The sequence below is a fragment of the Chionomys nivalis genome, chromosome 13 (genome assembly GCF_950005125.1).
Source record: "Chionomys nivalis chromosome 13, mChiNiv1.1, whole genome shotgun sequence".
NCBI lineage: Eukaryota > Metazoa > Chordata > Mammalia > Rodentia > Cricetidae > Chionomys > Chionomys nivalis.
The window spans coordinates 41,636,827-41,657,353 of NC_080098.1; the positions used below are offsets into that span (position 1 = coordinate 41,636,827).

The 20,527-nt window shown below is 42.0% G+C and overlaps 1 protein-coding gene across 1 annotated transcript; it reads right to left on the minus strand.

The window, feature by feature from the left end:
• Positions 1-575: 575 nt before the first annotated feature.
• Positions 576-13,734, minus strand: Zscan26 (zinc finger and SCAN domain containing 26). The gene is made up of 6 exons (XM_057787551.1): positions 13,597-13,734; positions 8,587-8,661; positions 8,431-8,490; positions 7,353-7,670; positions 6,986-7,103; positions 576-4,998 (listed from the first exon to the last, which is right to left on the minus strand). The coding sequence occupies exons 2-6, from the start codon at positions 8,599-8,601 to the stop codon at positions 4,097-4,099; spliced, it is 1,413 nt and encodes a 470-aa protein (XP_057643534.1). The 5' UTR covers positions 8,602-8,661; positions 13,597-13,734; the 3' UTR covers positions 576-4,096.
• Between the last annotated feature and the right edge of the window lie 6,793 nt (positions 13,735-20,527).

The window sequence follows — 20,527 nt, forward strand, 5'->3', positions numbered from 1 at the left end:
ATAAAATATTCTCAGGACCCCCCTTGAAACGTTTTGTTCAGAGAGTATATTAGTGCTCGAAGCACTTATGGAAATCACAATGGAATTTTGCACTTGAGTTTTTTTCTGCTAAGATAGCATGGGATTTTTTTCCAGCTTTTAAAAAGTGTTCTGTACGCGAGCTCACGAGCATGCACACGTGTATGTGGGCGTGGAGGCCAGAGGTCGATGCCAGATGCTCTGTTACTCTTCTCGTTTTTAGGCAAGGTCTCTCATTGATTGTGGAGCTCACTGACGCAGCGTCACCGATGGACCAGCAAACTCCAGGGATCCCCATGCCCCCAAGGGTATTAAAGCTGTGTGCTACTATCTCCACCGTTTTACATAGCTTCCGGCAGTCTGAACTCAGGTTCTGAACTCCTGTCATAGGCATTTTTCCAACTGAGCCTCCCCTAGGCTTAAGCTTAGTTTATAAACATCCCAACAATGGTATTCCATTGTAAAGGCTACAATGTATCCTCACTAATAGGCTTAGGCTATATTCTTTCTAAGTAACGCTATAGGAAACACCATTCAAAATCTTTAAATTATTTTTAAAACTTAAACTTTATTGAAAAATTACTCTGAAACATTATAACTCTTTACAGACTGTTAAAGTACTGTCAATATCGCTATTTCCATAAGAAAGTATTCTCTTTATATTATCAATATTTAAATTATGTTTTTTTACATTGTTTTAAATATATCTGTTGGGTAAATATGACACACACAAACTGACAAAAAGTAATGTACATTTAAAAATTTGATAGTTCTCTAACTTTTAAGGGCCATGCTGTTTAGGAGTAAAAGAAAATGTTAACAGAAAAGCCAGAAAAAGATTATCACTTTCACACAACCAGCAGCAAATGATTAATCAACATGGAAAAGAATGTTCAACAGTAGAAATATAAAGCATGTTCTAAAACAGGTTCTATTTGCGGAAGGATAACTAGCTGTCTTCGGAGGGTTAGGAATAGCACAAGTGTGATAAATTCCTACATGCAGGTTTTTGTATGGACATGAATAAAACATGGTGGTGCTGGGGACGTAACCCAGGCCCATGCACATGCTATACAAATGCTCTATCACTGAGATGTATCCTTAGCGCTTGTGTTTTGAGATAGGGTCTTATAAATACATAACTAAGGCTGGATTTGAACCTGTGGTCCCCTGCTTCAGTATCCTATGCAACACAGTACCAACTTCAAGGTTGTTTTTAGGTTGTATTATATTACTATTATAATAGGGTTGGAGAGATAACTTAGCAGAACATACTACTCTTCTAGAAGACCAGAGTTCAATTCCCAGCACCCACACTGGGCAATTCACTGCTTTGAACTCTAGCTCCCAGGGAGATCTAACAACTCTGGCCTACACGGACACCCCTGCCCACCCTCACCCCATGGCACATAATTTAGAAAAGATATTATCTTTAAAAATTACTAGGAAAATATAATTCAAACTTCTATCAAAAACCTAAGTGGTGGGCATGATGGCATAAACCTTTAATCTCAGCACTAGGGGTGGGGGGAGGGAGCTGAGGCAGAAGATAAGTGAATTATGAATTTATAAAGATATGACAATCAGTTACTTACCCCTCTCTTATTTGTTCATATTCAGTAGTGGCAAATCATATAACTGCATTTACCTTCTACAAAGGGGAGAACTGAGAGGGAGGAAACACTCTATTAAAGGCAGGATACTACCTAAAGCTTAGACCAAATAACCAAGTAATTCTGAGTATGCAGGGTTTCCAATTTAAAAGTTCTTCATCAGAACAAGATACTAGCTATATGCTTCCTTACTAAACTGAAATAAATCAGCTTTAAATTTTAACATGGAACTGTTTAGGTATTGACCTTAGTATAGTCCTCAAATTATTTGGGAAAAGTACCCATAATATCAAATTAATTTTGTCTGTAAAGGCAGAAGAAAATAGTTTTAGCTTATAAGCAACAGAACTGACTTTGCATGAAGATTTTTAGTGTTTCAAAATGCCACACCTATCTCTTACACATTTGGTATCCCTATAGAAGACGGTAAGTTGCTTCTAGTCCGCTTGCTCTAAGTAGGAGGGAACAGGCCAAGGACTACTGCTAGGTGTGACCGTGACATCTTCCTTTCATCCCTTTAGCCATGTTTTTAGCTCTGCACGAAACATGACCCTCTCCTGCTTCCTTTGTCAAAGTTTTGGCCCAAGACACATATGCTAAGCAAATTTGGGGAAAGCAGCTCAATAAGGGTTTACCGAAACCAGGCAGAACCTCTTTACCCTCCTTGCCCACACCTGGCATGTGATGGGTGCAACGTCAGCAGTCATATGGCCTTAAAAGCTCATGGCATGGGCTGTGATGACGGAGCCAAAAGGCCAGAGATTCAGACTGGAGTCAAAGTATGAATCATCTTTGCCTGACCTCAGCCTTTTCTATTGGACAAGGAACATATTTGTAAACCAAGTATAGTGAAACCAAGTTGTAATGGCTACAAAGGTCCACTTATCTTCCCAGAGTGGCATAACTTGAGAAGCCTTTTCTGGGAGAACTATACCCTGTGCTATTCCCAAAGCAATGTTCACCATCCCGGCAACATGTCGGGGAAGACTCCCCAAGCTTATTCTGTATCACCAGCATCATGACCATCTCTCCAACCAGATTTTATTTTAATGGTCAAAATTATTTCAAAAATAAATATCATTTAAAATTCGCATCATTGGTATTTAAAGGGAAAAAGTCGTTTTCCCCCCAAGGGACATTCATTAAAGTGTTCTTCAAGCAGTCACGCTAATGGCACTGGAGTTGCCATGTAAGAAAGCTGCTGCTTAGATTAATTCAACACAGGTCATTTAAATGACTCAGTCTCTTGCATAGTTTAAAGAAAACTTTGATTTATAACTTAATTTGATACTGTGGTTAAAACAGGTAGGAAATGTAAAATAACATGAGCTAATCCATGAGGGGTAGGCTCCACAGTTAAACAGAAAAAAAATTAGGCTCCACAGTTAAACAGAAAAAAAATTCTCTTTGCTTTCTGAAGCTGCATTCATTGATGGTTCACTGGTAAAGTGGAGATAAGGACCACGTGTGGGTAAACCAGTAGGAAGAAGGTTTAGCTAACCCATGTTAGACTTTCGAGAATGTGTACATATAAGCATTATCCCATTTATTTTGGGCTTAGTGTTTTTGACGATTTTTTAATTTGTGTATGTGTGTACCTGTGTGAGCTTATGTGGGCCATTTGTATACAAGATCATCCATAAGACGGCATCAAATCCCCGGAACTGGAGTTACAGGTGGTTGTGAACTGCTATCCAGGTGCTAGGAACCGAAGATGGATGGATTCTCTGCAAGAGCAGTGTGTGTTAACTGCTGAGTCATCACTCCAGCCCCTGGGGATTATTTTCATGTGTGTGATATTTACATGTGTGGGTATACATGTGCACTTCGATTAACACTGGAGTCTGCCTTGATCATTCTACCAACTGGTCACCAAATCCTCCCACCTGAATCCAGAGTTTGTTGATATAGCCAGGACAGGCAGTCAGCTTGCTCTAAAGATCCGATTTCCGCCTCCTGAGGGGTGGGTGCACAGGTGGGCCGTACACCCATTTGACTTCTACAGGAATGCTGGAGACCCAAAGCACTGTCCTTACACTTGCATAGCAACTGGCTCAGTCACCAAGCCATCTCCCCAATCCTCATTAGTTTTATTTTACAGGAGCCTGTTGCTATAGTACTTGCAAAAATATCAGCTTGCTCCCATTCTGTATAAATCTGTAGGCACTTGACTTGGTGATTTAAAAGATTTCATTCATACACAAGACTATTAGAGATAATCATGTACTTATCACATTAAAAGCTCTGTCACATCCTGTAGTGAAGAACTCTTAACTCTGATCCTATAATCTAAAGTAAAATTATTATAGTCTAATTAATTATGGCTTTAAGAAAAACAAAGAAGAAAGAAGCAACGGAGGCAAATGGCTTCCAATTTAGCCTCCAAGAATCGATGCCATGGTGACTCTACAAAGCATTGTTTGCTTGTCGATGTAACATTCTGTTATCGCAGACAGAGAACCTCATTAAGCCGCTTTCTTTTTGTGGTGATGTCTCTGATGCTGAAAGAGACCAGACTTCTGCCTAAAGGCTTCTTTGCATTCACTACACTGGTAGGGTTTTTCTTCATTGTGGATTCTGACATGCTGATCGAGGTGTGAGTTTAGACGGAAGGCTTTCTGACACACTTTACATTTGAAAGGTTTTTCTCCAGTGTGAATCCTGTGATGTCGAATAAGGTCCGAAGTCAAACTGAAGGCTTTCCCACACTCATTACAGTGATGTCTTTTGAAGCGACCATGGACTTTCTGATGGTGGCTGAGGAGCAGGGCCTTACTAAAGGTTTTCCCACAGTCCTTGCACTGACAGGGCTCCTCCTGACCGTGAATTTTTTGGTGTCGATTAAGATGAGAGCTTCGCCTAAAGTTCTTTCCACAATAGATACACAGATAGGGTTTTTCTCCAGTATGGATTCTGAGATGCTCCAAAAGACCTGCATTCTGGCTAAAGACTTTTCCACACTCTTTGCACTTGAAAGGCTTCTCACCAAGATGGATTTTCTGATGTCGGACGAGGTGTGAACTCCTTTGAAAGATTTTTCCACACTCATGGCAGGGGTGACCTTTCTCTCTAGAGAGGTCTTCTGGGTGTTCAGTAGGAAGAGAACTCTGATACACTGTGGACTCATAAGACTCTTCTCCTGCATGTGCCCTTTCATGCTCAGTCAGCTCCGAGGGCTGGGCGAGTCCCTCCTCAGTTTCCGACCACTGGCTGCTAGTCTTCTCCTGGGCCATGGCTGGTTGCTTTTCCAAGCTTAAGTCCATACAGAGGGCCTGGATGTGTTCAGATGTTGTGTAACATGATTGTATTCTTCCAAAAGAGTCTGCCACTACAATGAGCTGCCCATTCTCATTCCATAGTTCCTTACCTAGAACATTAAATATATACATCACTACTTATTTCATTTTTGGTGCTCAGGAAAAGATATCTGCAAATAGGAAGAAATATTTAAATCAAGCCATGTGTACAAATTTAAAAGAAAACAAAACATTTTCTGTATATGAATGAATGTTTTGCGTACATGTGCTCCACATGCATGTAGTGCCCATGACGACCATAAGGGGGTGTCTGGTTTCGTGGAACTGGAGCTATAGAATTTTGTGAGCTGCAATGTGGGTGCTAGGAACTGAAACCAGGTTCTCTATTAGAGTAGTCAGTGCTCTTAACAGCTGAACCATCTCTTCAGTCCCCACAAAGTAAACAACAACAAAACAAACCCACAACAAACAAACAAACAAACAAACAAAACCTTTGCTTATGATTATTTAAAATATATTTATGGAACAATTCACAAGAATCTGTGGTTTTGATTTTTGGTTTTCCTTGAGAAAAGGTTTAATAAGCAGAACAACCTGGCCACAAAGCCTCCTCCCTCAATCTCTCAAGTCCTGAGATCACATTCAGGTGCCAGCAAATCGAGCTTGTCAGCCGAGAAATTGTTAACTATGACTGGCTTGGGGGAACAGGGTTGTGGTGGGAGGTGAGATGCTCTACATTTTATTATGTGATATAAATCACAGACATAGAAGCAACCAAGCATGAATGCACATACTTGATCATGATTTGTTACATGGGGAACAAAAAGCATAAAACCATAAAACTAAGTCATCCGAGGACAATCACATTAAAAAGGGATGGTATGTTGAAAAATGAAAATCTGTTGGCATAGTGACAATTGATCACTGAGCAGAATGTAACCTTAGAAAAAGCAGTGTGAGTCCTTATCAGTAAATCAACAGCACTGGACCTTGAGAATAACGAATCCACAAAAATATCATGTGTTGAAACATGAAGTATTTCCTCCAAGAGAGGAACAGAGGCTTCTTAACTTACACATGTAAGGGAAGAACACAGAAAGTCAGCTTTAGAAATAAGAACAGCCAAACACTAGTAGATACTGGTTACACAAGGGTAGGGCACAGTACAAATCTGCCCTTTAACTCTGGAAAGAGAAGAGAAGCCAGAAACTACAATGTAATGTAACATGACAACACATGTGGGACACTGACCCAGATTCAGAGGAAGGATAAAGGGAGGCAGGGAGTTGGAAAAGTGGGGAACAAAATGAACAAGGCAGGAGAGACCCAGGAGGAGATGGGTAATGAAATGGGGCGTGACAGAAGTGCCTGTGTGTGAGAGGCAGGGACAACTTGCTATTGAACTTGGGGGTTTGCTGCATTTTGCTGCTCTTCTTTTCAACATGGCCAGTTTTCATATATGAAAAAATATAAGTACCCAGTTCACTAAAGCTTTTCAGGAAGAGAAAACAATACATTTATCTTTAAGCAACAGAAAAGAACAGAGGGCCACTAAATGGAACTATCAAGAAGACACTGTGGAGATTTCAAGACCACCCTAGTCTACATAATTGCAGTTGAGATCAACCCGGGTTACAGAGGAAGACTCTGTCTACACACACACACACACACAACAACAACAAAACCAACAAAAACAAACAAACCCAGACCAACTAACTGCCCTCATTACTTGCATTTATAGTCATTTGAAGGAGATAAGAAAATGCATAAGGAAACTTGTGCCTGGATCCTGAGACCCATTGTCTCGGGTGAGAAGAGAAGGCAGGTGGGGTCCAGATCCACTTCTCCCCGATGTGTTGTTTATTCGAGTTGTTTATGGAGTGGCTGGTCTTTTAGATCTTGACTGTGGTACTGACTAAGTTTATTGTATATACAAGAAACTCACTAACTAGTGAGGCTCCAGTGTGGATTGTATATATAAATTATACCACAACACATCTGATAAAATCAAAACACAAAAAACTAAAAGTACCAAGGCAGAGGGCACTGCAAGGCCTACCATAACTCAAATGTAAAAGGATGCCATTTAGTTCTTACCCTTCTCTTCCTCGGGCTTTTGCAGCTCATGCTCAGGTAGGACCAGCTGCTCCTGTGCTTCTTTGTGAAGGGCTGGCCCTCCAACCAGCACAGTCTGTCTGTTTCCTTGGGTTGGGTCCTAGAGATAAGTATAGATAATTAGAAAGCTGGTTTACAAAAAGCCACCTCAGTGTTAGAAAAGAGAACAAAGAGAAACTTTAAGAGGCAGAGGAATGAAGGGCCTCCTCACACCATGGGATGGCAGGGAGAGATGAGGCCGAAACTGACCAGCAGTGAGCAGTGACCCCCCCCACTGCTGTGTTCATGTCCACCTATTTGACCTGGGGGCTCACTTACTTTCCTGCAAAAGGACACCTGTACCCCTTACCTTCTGTTGTCCTGCTTCTCCACGGTCCCGCTGCAAATCTTCCAGTATTCCCACCAGGTCCTCCCCAGTCTCTGGGTGGTGCTCGAGCACCTGGACCAGCAGATCGCTTGGCAGGATGGTCAGGAACTGCTCCAGCACCAGCAGCTCCAGGATCTGCTCCTTGCTGCGGGTCTCAGGCTGCAGCCACTGTCTGCAGAGCTCCCTGAGTCGGCGTAAAACCTCTCGAGGTCCAGTGCTTTCCTCATAGCGCAGCTGCCTGAACTGTTTGCTCAACGGCTCCTGCCCAAGGCCTTTTCTGTTTCCTTGAACTTTGAATCCCTGTTCCCAAGCACAGTAGTTTTAACAGTGGCTTAAAGCACAGACTTGGATCTGCAACTATCATCTCTTTTGCTACCTTATACTCGGAGTCAGATTTCTACTTAGCTCTGCATATATATCCTAATCATTTAAGCAGTGTCTCTCTGACAACTGGCAAACAAAGCTTGATGTCCCTAATCTACCTAGTCTTGATAATACCCCCACTCTTCTTTCTTCTACAGGATCTCACTACGTGACTCCGGCTGGCCTCACAGAGATCTACCTGCCACTGAGTGCTGGGATTAAAGTCCTAAACTACAATGCACAGCTTCTAGTCCCCCTTTCTGGCTAGTATCACTAAGAGACCAAGAACTCTGCAGACAGATCACCCATGAGATGGGATCCCCAGGCACCAGTACTGGCTGCCTCAGCAGTAGTGACTCCGCTGGAGTTTTCAGGACCTTACAGAACCAGCATGAAACAATGGCTGATCAATTTGTCCAAGACAGACTGACAAGGACTATGTATGCTATTTGTCCCTCTTCCTCTCAGATTTTGTCCTTTTCCCATTTAATCCTGAAGCTCTTGTCAGGCCTAAGATGGGGCTTAGGGCACTGTCTTCCTGGTTCCTCCCAGTATGGACACGCTAAGTAATAAATCCTGTTATCTCACTACCACTCACCTCTCTCACTGGGCTGAGTGGCAAGTCACTAATTTTAGTCTGCTAGGACCCCCAAGGTCACACCTCTGATTCCATGAACAGCAGTGATCCCCTCATTACCTGAAGCTCCTCCTTCAGACTCAGGGGAGAAAAAGAGTATGCACGCTTGCTAGGGTGGATCTGGGAAGAGGTATGTGTGGAACAGAATATGATCAGAACATGTTGAAAACTCAAAGAACTTTTTCAAAATAAGAATGCACATGAACACACACTCACCAAGGCCAGTGCCATCCTGTGCTGCAGGCACTTTGTTCTGGAGAACTTTCTTTGACTGTATCCTCAGGGACACTCCTAAAGACACAAGAGTCACAGAAACAGCAATGCTAGTAGTAAGAACAGCAAAATAATCTTTCCTTAGGGTTGTTTTCTTCAAAATAAGCAAAGTGAAGAACCTTTATAGAATACCACATAACCTAGCAATAGTGGAGATCTGAAAAATCACCGGTTTTTGTTTTTTTGAGACATGGTTCTCAGTATAGCTTTGGAGCCTGTCCTTGAACTCCTCTGTAGACCAGACTAGCCTCAAACTCACAGAGATCTGCCTGTGTCTGCCTCCCAAGTGCTAGGATTAAAGATGTGTGCCACCAAGGCCTGGCTCAAAAAAAAAAAAAAAAATTCATCATTTTTAAACTCTCAAAATTAAACAATTCAGTTAAAAAGCACAAATGAATGCTAAAACCACTGGGGCAAAAGAAGGAAGAACAGGATGCTCCCAGCATTAACCACCACACTGTATTAATGAAGGGAAATGAAGGATCTGGCAGCTGCAAATATAACCAAATAATCAAACTTAGCAGCATCCATAGTAAGATTCCAACACTAACTACCCTATCACCTATGAAACACTTTTAATAAATATTATTTATCATAAATTTGCCGAGGAAACTTTCTGAGAAATCCAGAACTCTGGTCCATCTACAACAGGCATGGATCCAATTTCCCCAAAACAAAGCAGATGCTGGGAGGTTACTGTTCTAGGCTAAGGAGACATGACTAAAGGAAATATGAATTGGTGCATTAAAAACAAAATATCAAACATCTAAAACCAGAATTGGTACTTCAGGCCTATATCCCAACATTCCAAAAGCTGAGGCAGAAGGCTTGCATGTTTTGAGGTCAACCCAGGCTACACAATGGGATCCTGCATTAATAAATAGGGGTCACTGGCAATGGCACCAGAATTTATCACTACTGTTTGTTCTGGCTTTGTGGGAACCCATTCTCTTTGGAGGGATACCTTGCTCAGCCTAGATATAGTAGGGAGGGCCTTGGACCTTTTCCAAAGCAATGTGCCTTACCCTCTCTGGGAAGTGGATGGAGGGTGGGGTGAGGGATATGTGGAAGGAATGGGAACTTGGATTGGTATATTTAATGATAAAGTTTGGTTTTTTAAAGATAAATAAATAAAAGTTAAAAAATAATTAAATTTAAAAGCTACCAAGTGTATTCTTTTGTTTGTTTGTGATGCGGTCATGCTATGTTACTCAGCATAGACGCATATGCCTGCAGTGAAAAAAATCCTCTGTGGTTTTTTTGGGGGGGTTTTCGAGACAGGGTTTCTCTGTGGCTTTGGAGTCTGTCCTGGAACTAGCTCTGTAGACCAGGCTGGTCTTGGACTCACAGAGATCCGCCTGCCTCTGCCTCCCGAGTGCTGGGATTAAAGGCGTGCGCCACCACCAATCCTCTGTATTTCAACCTTTCAAGTAACAATGATGTGCGGGGCTTGCATCACCATGTCCTGTTAGTAGATGTTTGAAAATGTCCAAGAAAGTGATGATTATTAGCCAGAAAATGTAGTTTGGTATTGTGGTAGGCAATTCTGGGAAAAACAGTGTGAAGACATTTGGTCAAACATTATTTTGGATATTTGAATAGACTGCAGACTGAGTAAAACAGATTGTCCTTCATAATGCACTGGGCCTTGCCCGGTCAGCTGAAGGTCTGAGAAGAGAAAGACTGATCCTCTCTCCCATGTAAGGGAATAATAAGACTTCTTCTCTAGCAGCTTTTGAACTCAGATACTCTGCCTTCAGCTCTGGACTGAGACTTCAGTTCCTCTGGGTGCTAAGTCTCTTGTCTTCAGACTTGAACTACATAATCAACTTTTGTAGTTCACACGTCTTTGGCCTGCACTAGAATGAAATCATTTGCTGTTTTGTTTCTAGATTAATTCCCCTAAAGATATTGGGACTTGATAGCTGCCATAATCATGAGGCAATCCTTGTAATAATCTTTGACCTTTTTTCCTATTCTTTTTAAAATTAGCACTTATTAACTATGCACAATGGATTTCATTATGGCATGTCATACACCTGTATCTCAATCAATTGGCACCCCACTCCCATGATCCTGTTCCCAAACAATCCCCTTCTACTTTATTTCTAAAAATAAATCTCTTTTTAGACATCTACTAACCAAAACTAATATAAAAAATGGTAATATTTCTTTAAATAACTAATAAAGGGACTGAAGAGCTGGCTCTGTGGTTAAGACAGCAGCCTGCTCTTGCAGAGGGTACCACCGAGGCTTCTTGAATCCTTGTCACAATACTGACAACTTCAGTACCAAGAAATCTGAGTACCTTTCTTGTTTCCAAGGACAACAGTACAAACCGAGACATATATAAACAATTTAAAAGTCAAATCTCTTTTTAAAGGTAGTAAAAACTCTAGCACAAGCATAACACATAAATTAGTGGTGACTCTTAATTAATCAATTATGTGATCAATTAATCAAACATGGGATTAGTAATTAGATTAAATATTATAATAATTAGATGAAATATATTAAGTAGATGAGTAATTATATTTAAATGTGATTAAGTATAACTGCTCAATACACAATATAGTAGTTTAACGTCTTTGGGAGGGTCCAGCTACCTTGAGATTAAAGACAGGAAACTGATCATTCCTCCTCCTTTCATATTGTATGTATAAAATTAATCAAGTTCCTGTAAAAAATTGTGTATGGGTGCTTTGCCTGCACGTATGTCTGTGCATCACACGAGTTCCAGAAGAGGGTGTAGATCTCTTAAAACCCGAGTTACCAATGGTTGAGCTGCCGTGTGGGTGTGGGGATCTGATTCTGGGTCTTATAGAAGATTGGCTAGTGCTCCTGTTTTTTTTAATATCTATTTATTTATTATGTATGCAATGTTCTGTGTATGCCTGCAGGCCAGAAGAGGGCACCAGACCTCATTACAAGTGGTTGTGAGCCACCATGTGGTTGCTGGGAATTGAACTCAGGACCTCTGGAAGAGCAGGCAATGCTCTTAACCGCTGAGCTATCTCTCCAGCCCCCTGCTCCTAACTGTTGAGTCACCTCTCCAGCAGTCCCATGTTCTTTTGCTTCTACAGCTTCATATCCCTCAAATACATCTTTCTTGTAGCTTCTTGGTGACATGGTCTCTTACTTGGAATACTCTAAAGCAGCAATCCTTTAATCTGTGGGTTGTGACCCCTTTGGCAAACTTCTATCTCCAAAATACTTACACTACAAGTCAATACAATAGCAAAATTATAGCTATGAAGAAACAATCGAAATAGTTTTATGGCCAGGGATTACCACAACACGAGGAACTGTCTTACAGAATCACAGCGTTAGGAAGGTTGAGAACCACTGTTCTCTTCCTGACACCAACCTATTTCCCACACTGCACTTGTGATCTTCCTAAGGAGGAAACGAAGCACACCTCCCTTGTGCCTGTTGCGTATAAAGATGGGCCATCACCATTAAGATCAAGCTCAAGACATTGAATACGGTCTAAACTTCTCTTATGCTTTAATGAACTACTTTCAGTTTCTCACACTTGTAATACTTTGGCTTCTTTGTTTGTTCTTGGGCCCTTATAAATCTCACTCTTACATGAAAAACCCCTTCAATTTCTTTTCTTCTTATTAATGACCAGTCACACGTCATGTCCCAGCATAATAAACAAGCCAATAGAGTTGCTCCACCTGCTTTTCACTTGCTAATTCAATCTCCTCAGAAACCTAAGAAATATTTCCAACCTTATACTACAGAGAAAACTTGACGTGGAGAGTTGGAGAATTTACACAAGGTCTTAAAGCCGAACTTCAGAGCTTCTGTCCAAAAAAAAAAAATTTTTTTAATTCATAGATCCAAAATTTTGAATTTATTTTTCCCTTTTTTCTTGCTTGTGTGCATCTGATCCAGAAGCGAATGCTGTGGGCTCCACCTAGCCACAGCCACCACAGTCAGACTTCACTTCCCACTAGAATTCCTGCCAATTTTTCTTTCTCCCAAGGGTCTCATTCTGCAGTCAGTAATGGCAATCCTCTTGCCTCAGTATCCCAAGTGCTAGGACTATAAAATTATCCACCATGCTCAGGTGTAGTGCATCCAACTTTGAATTATTCTGGATTTCATTTGGGCCCATCCTCCCATCTATCCCTATTATGGATTTCCAATTACAAATGCTTTCAAACATGTCGGATTATATCTTTCACGCCAAGACCAAGTTCCTCACACAACAAAATGCCCACCTTTTCGTTTTCTACACTTATTCTTTCTGACAATTTTGCTCTCAAAACACCCCTGTGGCCCTGTTATTCCCTAAATAAGACAAAACAAGCTCCAGCTTTCGAGTCTCTGTGCGCTCACTGCTCGTTTTTTTTTTTTTTTTTTTTCTTTTCTTTTCTGTTTTTGGTTTTTCGAGACAGGGATTCTCCGTGGCTATGGAGACTGTCCTGGAACTAGCTCTTGTAGACCAGTCTGGCCTCGAACTCAAAGATGTCCATCTGCCTGTGCCTCTGCCTTCCAAAAGTTGGGATTAAAGGCGTGCGCCATCACCCCAGGCCCCACCGCGCATGCCTCTTAAAGCCATCTACGTCTATCTATCTTCCTTGGATTATCTACCCAAATATTCTGTTTATTTGCATTGGAAACTACTTAAACATGCAGCAGAAACCATGTGCGGTAGCGCCAGTCTATGAGCTCGGCGCTTGGTTCAAATCAAAGGTATTTTCCGCTAAAGGAGTGAGGCCAATATGGGCGGCACGAAACCCTCTCAAAACAAAACCACAACAAAAATAAAACCAACAGAAGCCAGGCGTGTTGGATCACGTTTGTAATCTCAGCACTCGGGAGGCTGATATTAGGGGGTCTGACGTCAGCCTGAGCTACATAGTGCGTTCCTGGATAAGCACGAAACAGCCTCAGCGTCACCCCCTCCCATGCCCGAGAACGGTAGCTTCCGCCACGCACCCGCTTCTGGTTCTCCCAGCTCCGAGGCGTGGACCGGTTCTGTGTGTGTTCCTGCCAGACGCGCTGCTGCAGAGTCCCAAGGTTGCCGTTCCGACTCCGCTCGAACCCGACGACCCTACGTCCTCTCGCCCTGGCCGCAGGGTCAGTCACATGGCCCCTCAGTGTTCCAGCCCAGTAGCTTCCGGCTCCACTCTAGGACGGTGGGAGGACCACGACTCGACTCGGTGGTGCCCTGGCTGGGTCTAGTCGAAACGCTTCGTTTACACGAGACAAGCCATTTCATTGAACTTTTCACACACAGCGTCCTCTCTCACTGGAACGACAAAGCTCGTACTGTAACTCAAGCCACCAAGTAATACCACCACGCCAAAGAAGCCACCTTAAGACCCCATCTCAACCAGAAGTTTTCTAGCGAAGCAAACAAAGTTAATTATTAGTGTTCAAGCTTATTCTTTATTCCCCACCTTTTCACGACTGAATTCCAAAGACTGCTATCTGTTTGACCTCTGAACCTAGGCACTCAACAATGCTTAGTCTGACTAATGTCCCGTGGTGTCAGATAGGAGCTCTGCAGTCCCCTAGGCCAGTGGGATGTAAAGTTAACTCAGAACAAACACAGTATTAAGATGGCTGTGTGTAGACTAACTCAGAACAAACAAACCATTTTGTTTAAGTGCAGAGTCCTTCCTAAAGTGTCTGTTACAAAGTTCCCCACCATCTTCCTCTCCCCATCATTCCCCATTATTTTCCATTTACTTGGACAAATAGGCTACAATTTTAGGTTCATCCCTAATCATCAGAGTCAGAACTCCCAACCGGACTCTACCTCTTTTATGAACATGTAACTGAAAAGACTTTTGCAAGTTTGTAATTTCTGTAGCAGGAGCAGATGTCAATGCCCTTCTTAAAGGTTCAAAAAACCCATAAATATTCCTGGGTTCATTTAAAACTTCATAAAATGTTTAGCTGTGAGATCAAAATTTGGGATCAAATTTTACAGTTGTTGTGATCCAGCTGCCCTCACTCCCCCTGACTGACAGCGGAACTTCCTTGTGGTCTGTAACTGACAAGGATGTTTGTGTTCTTTCTGGCCGGTGGGTCTCCACAGAAGGAGTAGAGGTATAAAAGGTTGCTGGGCAAAATAAAGATTGCTGTTCTTCCACCTGAAAAGAAGCCTCGTGTGTCAATCCACCACCCCCACCCCCGCCAGCCTTGGCTATCCAGCCTGTGCTGGCTGCATACAGTAATCTGCTATGCCTGGGAATACCTTCAGTTGCCTGAGAATTATAAGTTTGTCCATTTGTCTGTCTGATACTGATTTCCAAGCTGACTTCTCTTTCCAGGTGGCAGGAGGAAACCCTGGAATTTCTCAGCCTGCTGATAGATTTGGGTTTTGCAGTAAATGGTTTAAACTCTTCTAGTTTCTAGTTTCCAGAAAGTCATTGACATCCCGTTGTGACAGGTCCACTTTCAACATGAGGGCTTTAAATCTCATCCTAGACAGATGGTCCAGAGGTCAAGAGCTGCTGCTGCCCTTCTAAAGGACCCAGTTCCCAACAGTCTGGCTCTCAGCTTACAACAGCCTGTAACTCCAGGGGATTCATAGGTTCTTCTGACCTCCTGCAGGCATCAGTGTATACACACACACACACACACACACACACAGACACACACATTTAGAAAGAAAATTGGCACATCTTGACCCAGTACCTCTCCAAAGATCACTGAATTCTAAACCACCCCACGCTCACTCCACCTAAGCCCACAAAGTACTGGCAGGAATACAGTTAAGAGTTGTAAATTGCTGAGTCTGGGTTCTGTCACTTAAAAATGAAAAGGATCCTCCAATTCCGATAATAAAAATATGAGCTATCTCAGGGAATATGGTTCACCAGACTGGACTGGAAAAGAAGAGCCTAGTATACAGCTTGCAAAACATCAAGAACTGTTGAGGTCTTATATAAATGTATTTATGAGAATGGGGCTTCTTCATTAGTAATACTATTGGCAATGCGTGGATGAGCTACCAGTAAGTCATAGTTCAGAAAATAACTCCATAAATCCTGTTTCAATAAAATTTAAATTACCAGATTATTTTATTTTCTGTGCTCCTCCGATGCACAGACCTCAAGATTTATCTCAGTTGGAACCTCACCAGGCCATACTTGGCAGATACTTCTTCCAGAATGAGTTAGTTACCAGGAGTTTTCTAGAGGAAACTGCAGATGTTGCTGTTGGTCTTCTAGAAAAAAAAAAAACAAAAAAAAAAAAAACAAAAAACGTTTGTTTGGCCATACTTGATGGTACCTGGGAATTTGGAATATAGAGAAATTTGTGAGTTACCTAGTTTTCTGGGCACTCAGGGGTTTCATTTTTCTTCTTCACACACACCCTACCACGGTTGACTTTACAATAGGCTCGCTGAAGATCTCCAAAACTGTTTTAAATGTTGTTTTGTATGTGTGTGTGTAGCTGTTTGTCTGCATGCCTGGATGTGTATCACGTGCTGCCTGGTGCCCATAGAGGCCAGAAGTTGTCATCAAAATCCCTGAGATACGAGTGATTGTAAGCTACTAGGTGGGTGCTATGAATCCAACTGGGGGAGAACAGTCAGTGCTCTTGACCGCTGAGCCGTAGTCTCTCCAGGCCTTATCTACTCAAACCTTATTGTTATTTCATCAACTAGTGCTTTGATTCCAAAAGTCCTTTCTTCTTGGAAGATAAGGGGGTTTGACTCTTCCTAAGCTCATGATTGTTTCACACTGTAAGACAGTGTCCTCCAACTGAGAGGGGCCATGTCCACACTCTTTCCTACCTTTTGTAATTTCTTCCTAATGTCATGGATACTTTGTGAAGCATAGATCATACCCACCATCATGGCATTTTCCAGGATGTTAAGACCCATGTTGGCAAAGTCTGATATAATTCATAGAATTGCTTCAAGAATTTGGATGGTCTTCACTGGATTTTGTTGTAACATCAGAACTATGCCCCGTCCTAGATTTGAGACCACTTTCTAAGTCCTTTGAAGATACATCTCCAATATCTTTCTGAATGTAGCTGCTGCCCATTTAGATTTGAATCCCAGTTGTCTTCTAGTCTGGAGGCTGGAGAAAGAGCCTTTGCCAGGTGGTTTTGATGTGGGCACCCAGTTTGCTCTTCTGCCGTTAGCCAGTACCAGCCTTCCCAAGGCTGATTATGAGGACAAGCAGGGCCTGAGTGCCTGCCCAGGTAGGGCAAAAGTAAGAAAAATGGAGCTAAGGAAATCCACCCCTTTGTGTGGTCTTCCTAGCAAGATGGCCCGTTTTCTCCGTTCAGAAGGTAAAGGTGGAAAGTGTGGGTCCAGTGATACCCCTACACCTGAGGGAGATTTCAAATTTTTTTACTTTATTTGTCGTGTGTCTTCTACAAGTGTGTATGTGTGTGCGCGCGCTTGTGTGTGTGTGCTTGTGTGCGTGTGTGTGTGTGTATGTGTGTGTGTGTGTGTGTGTGTGAGAGAGAGAGAGAGAGAGAGAGAGAGAGCACGTACACACACACATGTGAGCTACTACATGCGGAGAATAACTTGTAGAATCCATTCTTTCTTTCCATTACATGAAGATTCAACTCAGGTTTCCAGGCTTGTTGGCAAGTGAAATCAATAGAGAGAATTCTGTAGGCCCATTACTGAGTTTTTAAAAACAAAGTTGCTATATACTCACAAAAACATACATATTAATAAATACATCTTTAAGAGGATGGATCTGGAGAGATGGCTCAGTGGGAAAGAGCATATATTGTTCTTTCAAAGAATCTGAGTTCAGGTCTCAGAACCCAGCTCACAAATGCCTGTAATTCTAGTTCCGGGGATTCAACACCTCCTTCCAGCCTCCATAGGTATTCACACATATAGGACATAAATTCACACAAACATATACCCATAAATAAAAATACATCGAAAACCCAGAAAATTTTGTGACCTACAATTACTACAAATAATGAAAATCTTATGAATTAACCTAATAAATTTAGCTCAAAGTGAAATGTTACCAAATCTATAACTTTCAGTCACCACACAAATGAAATAACAAAATTGGGACCTGCACTCATGCTCAAAATTTTAGTAAAACTCAGTATGCATTTCTGAACAAAAGTTTGAAATAGTAAAGAAAGAATTAGGGGACACTTCTTATATAAAGCAAAAATAAATATATTGTCAACCCAAGCTCCTCGTTGATGGCAAAGTATTAAGTATACCCCATAAAAATTCAGCTGAACTTGTTAGACTATACAGTCTTTTGTTCTCCAAAGCCTCATGTGCTGAAGGCTTCATTCCCAGCCAGTGGCATTACTAGGTCATGTTAAAGCTTTCACAAAGTATCCCGACCCGCGGGATACGAACGGGAGGTCCCTGATAAACCTAGTGGAGAGGAATGAAAGGAGACAAGAGACACGAGAAATGATGGCAAGACAGGATTTCTGATCAAGCCGTTCTGCTTAGTCTTTCCTCAGAAGCTGTTATATAGCATTCGGGCAAAGAGGGGGTGGGGGGTGGGGTAAAGGTGTCAGGGGGAAGGGAAGGGTGTCAGGAAGCTCAAATCTGCTGGAATTCCGGTCCGGAGACATCCCTAGCTGATTAAGTAAATCAGGGGTCTGTAATTGTTGACTAACCAAGGAAAATGCTAATAGGTTCTGGAGCCTAGTGCCTGCAGGTCTCTGTTAGGAGATAAGATACCAGGTTGATTTCCTAGACCCTGCAGAGGGGATAGAGGTAAATATTTTTCTCAACTTGTGAGCTTAAGATGGCTGTAACCAAAATGCAGATCTCAAAATACAGGCCTTTGCTTCCAGCAACAAAGGGCCCTGTGGAAGAAATCTAGGTCACCAAGGACATGCTAGGACCTCAACTCCTTTTTTTGTTTCTTGGCTGTCATGAAGTGAACATACCTCTGCCAAATGTTCCCTGATATGATGCCCTGCCTGTCCAAGGCCCAAAGCTAGAGACTCTGTAAGAAAGCCAAAATAGATCTTCCCTACTTCTGAGCTGTCTTAGGCATTTTGTCACGACATGCACACCTGACAGAACAGTGGTGATGAGGTGGGGACTTGCTGTGAGTATCCTCATGACGTGAGCCAGAAGCCTGTGGAATTGCTTTGTGCAGGAAGGAGCAGGGATAGTTTGGAACAGCAGACTCTTTTGTGATGATGTTCTGCCTGCCCTGGGCTAAGACAAGAATTTTGTCAAATTTGAGCCAGCAAGATGGTTCCGTGGGCAGTGGGTGACGTGGGGGGCGGTGAAAAGCACTTGTTGCCAAGCCTAACAACCTGAATTCAATTCCTGGAACTCACTTTCGGAAGGAAAAACAAAAAACTTGTATGTATATACACATAAAAATAATAAATGTAAAAAAATTCAAAGAAGAATTTTGCCAAATGTTTTTTTATTTTGTAGATGTCATGATCCTCTGCCTCCTCAATGCCAGTATTATATTTATGTCATACCAGGCCCAATTCTTAGCAAGCTGTTTATAGCTAAGAGTCAGAAATACCTTTCTTTGTGCTTCAGATACTTAAAACATGATTTTTTTTTTTTTGCACTATGTTTGTGCCTGGTACCTGCAGAAGACAGAAGATGGCATTGGAGCTCCTGAACTGGGGGTACATACAGACTGCTCTGAGCATTCATGTGGATCTGGGAACTGAACCCATGACCTCTAAAAAAATAGCTACTGCCCTTGACCACGAAGTCATTTTTCCAGATCAATGCTAGAGATATTAAAAGAAAAAAAAATGCTGGACTATGATAGCATATACCTTTAATCCCAGCACTCAGAGGCAGGTGGATGTCTGAGTTCAAGGCCTGCCTAGTCTATAGAGTAAGTTCCAGGACAGAGAGAAACCCTGCTTTAAAAAAAAAAAAAAGCAAACACATACACACACCCTTCACCTTATGTGATTTTCACACTTTGTGAAATGCTGTATTTTTGTGAACTCATAAAATAATGGCCTATGAGAACATTGTGCTTTAGATATTTACAATTGAAAGTTAATCAGCAGCAGAGACACTAATTTAGTTTCTCTGCACTAAAACTCAGTTCAATTCTGGACACTTGATCAACTTTCTGTATCAGCAGAGTTTACTAATAAACTGATTCTAAAAGCCAAGCAGAGTGTAATCGCAGCTGAGGTAGGAGGGTTACCTGTGCTGTTCTTTTGGAGACAAGGCCACGCATGCGCAGAAAATACAGCCTCTAAGTGGACTACGAATCCCAGCGGTACAATGGAAAGCCACACATGCGCAGGACATTTTCTCCCAGACACACCTGAACTCCCCCTTAAAAACGGGGGGACACCTTAACCCGTCCCTCTCTTTCCCCCTCTTTCCTTTCGTCTCTTCACCCCCGTCCCTTACCTGTTGTCCCCATTAAAGTTCGCCCACGTGGGACCCCGCGTGTCTCGTCTCTCCTTCCCGAACCCCGCATAAATAATAACAACCTGGAGTTTGAGGCTAGCTTGGGATATAGCATGAGTTCAAGACTTAAGATAAGCCTCTCAAAGGGTGTGTGTGTGTGTGTGTGTGTGTGTGTGTGTGATTCTAATGATTTCTTCAAATGTTAGACATTTTGTCCTATTTTTATTCTACAACACACAATTAATTAATTCCTTGAAAAATCACTTCAAAGTAAATGCTGTTCTCTGTTTATATTCAGGCAAAGATGATATACAACCAAATTTCACATCTCCTTTAAGGCAGATGTACCAGCCAGGTCCTCTATGATGGCAACATTCCATGGTGAGTAAGTTGTATGTACTTTGAAGCTGTAGCTGCTCAGTCAGCTGGTTCATTTTCTCAAGCAACAAAGACAAAGATCAGAAAACCAAGTAAAGAAAAGTGACAGAGAAGCATTTGCAAGACAGTTGATAAGAAGTTAACTTTTTATTACTTACGAGC